General features: G+C 57.1%; 1 protein-coding gene across 2 annotated transcripts; it reads left to right on the top strand.

The window, feature by feature from the left end:
* The first annotated feature begins 1,273 nt into the window (after positions 1-1,273).
* On the top strand, positions 1,274-3,013 carry ADM (adrenomedullin). 2 transcript variants are annotated; one of them, XM_019456296.2, is made up of 3 exons: positions 1,274-1,382; positions 1,534-1,683; positions 1,895-3,013. In XM_019456296.2, exons 1-3 carry the CDS (start codon positions 1,285-1,287, stop codon positions 2,208-2,210), a joined length of 564 nt encoding a protein of 187 aa, XP_019311841.1. In that variant the 5' UTR covers positions 1,274-1,284; the 3' UTR covers positions 2,211-3,013. The 2 variants fall into 2 exon arrangements, with proteins under 2 accessions (XP_019311841.1, XP_019311839.1); XM_019456294.2 differs by having other exon boundaries at positions 1,892-3,013.
* The last annotated feature ends 2,042 nt before the right edge of the window (positions 3,014-5,055 follow it).

Below are 5,055 nucleotides of genomic sequence, written 5' to 3'. Positions count from 1 at the left end.
TATTTCCAAATAGGCAACTAAATTCTGAAGCTTCAGATAATTCCCCTCCTCCAAATCCCAATTCTCAAATCAGCCTTCCCGAGCCTTGCCCTTATTGCGAAATCTTTCTAGCCCATTCCAGAACCTTGGAGTCTCATCCTCTCGGGGGGTGCTGGCGAGCCCCACTCCTCCAGTCTCTGCTCTGTGTCCTGCCCCTGCGGCTCTGCAGGAGTCTGGGGTCGCGGTCAGGTCAGGCGCCGAGCCGGCAGGGGGCGCGGTCCACTCGAGGCCACCGCTCCCGAGGTCCGGGGTTCGGGCCATACGCGTGGTACCTCCCGCTGACTGCTGCAGTTCCGTGCCAGTAGGCCTCACAGTCTGGGTTGCATAGGTCCTGAGTAAGGACCCCAAGAGGTTGTACCGGCCCTACTTCTCCCTGGTTTATGTTCTGAAGATTTAGGCTTGTGGTAGTTCCTGAACCAATCTCTGGAGCTCATCTCTGAGCCCTCTGGGCATGAGGGACCCTCACCGCAATCCCACATCCTCGGGCTGCAATGCGCGCGCCCGAATGCAGAGGCCCGCGCGCGCCCGAGGGAAGAATGGGAGGGCGCGAGGGCAGCCCAAGCCCCGCCCCCTCTGCTCTTATAAAGCTGAGGCACCGGAGCCGGACACTCAGTGGTTTCTTGGTGACACTAGCCGGAACAGCTCGAGCCTTGCCACCTCTGGTTTCTCACCGCGGCTTGGACGGTGGGGTTTTGCCAGTGCCAGAGCGACGTCTCAGACTTTCATCTCCCAGACCTTGGCAGATCACCCCCTCAGCAGGTAGGCGCCACAGGCGGGGCGGGTTAGCGGGGGTGGGGGGGGTGGGAGGGCGGGTAGTGGGGGGAGGGACTTTAGAGTGCTGGAAACTGGGAGTGCTGGGTGAGGGGTACAACCCATTTTGGAAGGTCCTTCGCGGGTTGCGTCCTATATCCTGGGTCCAGCCGTGCACACAGCTGGAACTGCAGAGACCCACTCCCTTCTACTCCGCCAGCCAAATAACGAGAAGTTGGGCAGGGAACCTCTGGGAGCCTGGCGCTAGGTAAAGGCCTCCTCTGAGGGGCCCGTCACCCGCCCGGCGGGTGCAAATGCAGCTGGCGCCTCTCTGCGCCCGGGCGAGATAAGCGTCTGAGCCAGGCAGAGCTCGGGCTGAGCCTGCCCGAGCGGGGGGCCCCCACACGTCCTCCGTGCCCCGCCCGGGCCGTGCTACAGGCGGAGTGCTCACGCTCGGCCCCTCTCTCCTTCCAGGGTTTGCACATCGCCGCCGGCATGAAGCTGGTTCCCGTCGCCCTCATGTACCTGGGCTCCCTGGCCTTCTTGGGCGCGGACACTGCTCGGCTCGACGTGGCGTCAGAGTTCCGAAAGAAGTGAGTCGCAAGCAGCTCCCTCCTCAGTCCTTGTACCTGGGAGACAAGGGAAACTGGCTGTCGGTCCCGAGGGGTTAGAAGTGAACGGGAGCCCGTCTGGACCGGGACCTCGCCTGGACGCACGCGAATCGAGTCTATTTGTGTTTTCTAGATGGAATAAGTGGGCTCTAAGTCGTGGCAAGAGGGAACTTCGGGTGTCCAGCAGCTACCCCACAGGGCTCACTTACGTGAAGGCCGGGCCAACCCAGACTCTCATTCGGCCCCAGGACGTGAAGGTCGCCACTCACAACCCCCAGGCCAGGTAACTATGCCCTGCGCCGAAGCGGGGTGGGCAAGGGGGAACTCTCCTCCACTACCCTGGCCCTGGGGATCTTCAGGGCTGTCTGGCAGTTCAGACCGCGGTAGCAGTTTCCCGTTCCCTCTGGTCCTTGAATGGCTCGGATTCCTGGTGGCTGAGGCCAAAGCCCTGCTTGATGGGGGTCTCATGTTACCTTCCTTCCCTTCCCCAGCAGTCCGGACGCCGCCCGCGTCCGAGTCAAGCGCTACCGCCAGAGCATGAACAACTTCCAGGGCCTGCGGAGCTTCGGCTGCCGCTTCGGAACGTGCACGGTGCAGAAACTGGCGCACCAAATCTACCAGTTCACGGACAAGGACAAGGACGGCGTCGCCCCCAGGAGCAAGATTAGCCCCCAGGGCTACGGCCGCCGGCGCCGGCGCTCCCTGCCCGAGACTGGCCCCAACTGGACTCTGTCCCTGGAGCCACAGGCACGCGCGGTTCCGGCCTCCTCCCGGGTGCATCAGGTGCTCGACACCCTCCTTAAGATTTAGGCGCCTGTGGCAGCAGCGAACAGGCGCGCGTATGCATCCCGCTGGCTTCCCCTGGGGGCTGAGGGTTTCCCAGAACCGAGCTCCTCAGCCGACGGAGACCGGGCTGAGACAGCCCTGCAGAGACCAGGAGTCCGGTAGGCACCGTCCAGCGGCGAGCCCTGGCTCTGCAAGAGCCCCTTCTCCTCGGAGGCACCGTTCCCTTCCTCCCAATCGGGCCCAGGTGCCCCGTGGGGGCAGAAGAATGCGAGGGAGTGTCTGCCAGACTTACGGAGAGGAGAAAAATTGAGATACAGATGCTTGAGACCTCCCCCCCCGCCCCCCCCCCCCCCCCGCTCCACCCAGGCCAGGGGCAGGGGTCTGAGTCCCTGCCGTGCCTACCCACAAACTGATTTCTCACGGGGGACTGTCACCCCACCGGGGCGCAAGCCTCACTATTACTTGAACTTTCCAAAACCTAGCGAGGAAAAGTGCAATGCGTGTTATATATATAGAGGTAACTATCAATATTTAAGTTCGTTGCTGTCAAGATTTTTTTTGTAACTTCAAATATAGAGATATTTTTGTACGTTATATATTGTATTAAGGGCATTTTAAAGCAATTGCATTGCCCCCCTCCCCACTTATTTTAATACGTGAATGTCTGAGCGAGATGGAACATTGCTGCGTGGAATGTGTGAGAGCGTGTGCGTGCAAGACTGATTACCTCTTGTGGAAGAAGGAAGCACCGTGTCTCTGTATATCTATTACATAAAATGGGTGATATGCGAAATAGCAAATCAATAAACTATCTCGATGCTGATTAATTCTCGGCTGACGAGTCTTGGGAGAGACGTTTCCCCTGGTCCTGGCGCGTCCGGGAGCCGCCTAGAGTGGGAAGGTGGCACGGCTGCTCCAGCGCGAGCCGGCCGTGTCCGCGCGCGGGCGGAGCTGTCCCGTGCGCTGCTCTCCTTGTGCTGCGCGCAGAGCGCCTGTCCTGCGAGCGGGTCCGGGCTTCGCGAAGGCTCCTCAAGTCGCAGCCTCGCGTGGCGGCCGGGCCGGGTTGGGTAGGATGAGCCCTAGCGCAGAGGGGAGACTCGACTCTCTGCGTTGCGCAACAGAGTCCCAGATTTTATGGAGTTTCTCGCGGAACCCCGTGCGAAAAAGAAAACGCACCTCGGAGAGTTAGGGTGGTCTCCGAGGTCTTCTAAGTGAGGAGTTGTCCCGGGCTGCCGCGGTGTAAAAGTTAGAAGCTACTCCAGCAAAATGTTCGCACTGCTCCGGGAATCCGGCAGCCACGCCAGTAACCCCAATCTTCTGCCGGCCTGGTGCCCCAGCCAGCCGGCGGGCTCATCAGCGAGGCTGTGGCGCCCCCAGCCGGCAGCCGGGGTACGACCCGAGGGCCGTCAGGCGGTACGTGCGGTTTAATAAGTCCTCCTACGTGGGAGTCAGCACACAGCCCTAATGAGAGAGGAAAGAAAAAAACAGTTTGCAGATGCCAACCAGGGCCGGCCCCCCCCAGACCTGCACGGCGGCTCCCTGTTCTGGGACCGTGACTCAGCGCCCACACGCTGCGCAGCGTGCAGCTGCTGGCCGGAGGCGGGCGGGACGGACGTGCCGCCGGAATCGTGCGCCTCTGACGGCCTGAGACCTTCATTGTTCCGCCTTCTCTTGCCGCTCTCCTCTTCCTTCCTCCTCCCCAGGTTTTTTCATTTTTTTCTCCACTTCTCTCCAGGCTGCCTTTTGCTCCCTCCTTCCTTCCTCCGCCTAGCTTTATCATCTTAGAAGGTTGACCCGCGTTCCGGTGATAGAAGGTGGACACTAAGCCTCAGTGAGTGACTAGAAGGTCAGAGGACCTGGGAACAGGACAGAAGGGGAGGATAAGAGGAAGCACCCCTGATTTTGAGTTCCCTGCCCCATTTGTCTCATCCGACGTGCTGGGAACCCAGGATGGAGATCAACTGCTTGTCCTTTTCAGCAAGTGTCCCTAGCCTTTCCACTTCAAAGCATGGCTGAAATGTTGATGTTTGTAGGTGATCTCAGAAACCTTACTGGTGGAGAAAAATCTGAGTTTGGAGAATGGAAATGTTTCCAGCAGCCTGCCTTTTCCTGGACCTTTTACACCCTTTTCTTTTTTTCTTCTTCTTTTTTTTTTTTTTTTTTTTTTTTTTTGCCTTTTTCTTCTTCTTCCTGTTTTTTTTTTTTTTTCTTTTTTTGGTTTGTTGTTTCAATTTTTTATTTAAATTCCAGTTAGTTAACATACAGTGTAATGTTGGTTTCAGGAGTAGAATTTAGTGTTTCATCACTTACATATAACACCCAGTGCTCATCACAGCAAGTGCCTGCCTTAATGCCCATCACCCATTTAGCCCATCCCCCACACCTGCTACCCTGGGGGCCAGGGATAGTTACTTTCAGAAAAAAAACCTGTATATACAGTAGCAAAAGAGATCAGTCCTAGGTCTGGGGTCCATATTAATAGTGTCAGTATTCATACAGTTCATTGTCCTATTTTATCTTAATTTTGTGAGGTTCGTCAAAATTGAGAAGGTTACAAATGCAGCAACTGACCATCCTTGTCATCAAGGTTCTTTTAATAAAAATTCAGAGAGAACTCTGTGCCAGTCATTGTAAAAGGTACAGGGCATGTATGAATGAAGGAGTGACTAAAAATTCCAGCCATGGAATTTCTGTGTCAGTGAGTGGTTCTGGGTGGTCTGAAGGGGCTATAGAAGCTGCAGAGAGTAGCAAACACTTCGGCCTCGCAGACAGTGGCTCAGGATTAAATACCCTTTTCCTTGAACCAAGGTTTGTCCTACAGCCACAGAACCCTCCAGCCAAACCTCACCCTGGCAGGACTTCAGGCAGG

The sequence above is a fragment of the Panthera pardus genome, unplaced genomic scaffold (genome assembly GCF_024362965.1).
Source record: "Panthera pardus isolate Hobbes unplaced genomic scaffold, ASM2436296v1 HiC_scaffold_12, whole genome shotgun sequence".
NCBI lineage: Eukaryota > Metazoa > Chordata > Mammalia > Carnivora > Felidae > Panthera > Panthera pardus.
The sequence above is the reverse complement of the archived record's forward strand: the minus strand, read 5'-3'. Positions and strand labels throughout refer to the sequence as shown.

What these genes read in the sequence shown, in the direction of transcription:
- ADM (XM_019456294.2), top strand. Translation starts at nt 1,285, where the DNA reads ATGAAGCTGGTTCCCGTCGCCCTCATGTACCTGGGCTCCCTGGCCTTC. An exon ending in GCGTCAGAGTTCCGAAAGAA is followed by an intron (nt 1,383 to 1,533) that starts GTGAGTCGCAAG and finishes TGTGTTTTCTAG; the next exon opens with ATGGAATAAGTGGGCTCTAA. An exon ending in ACTCACAACCCCCAGGCCAG is followed by an intron (nt 1,684 to 1,891) that starts GTAACTATGCCC and finishes TCCCTTCCCCAG; the next exon opens with CAGTCCGGACGCCGCCCGCG.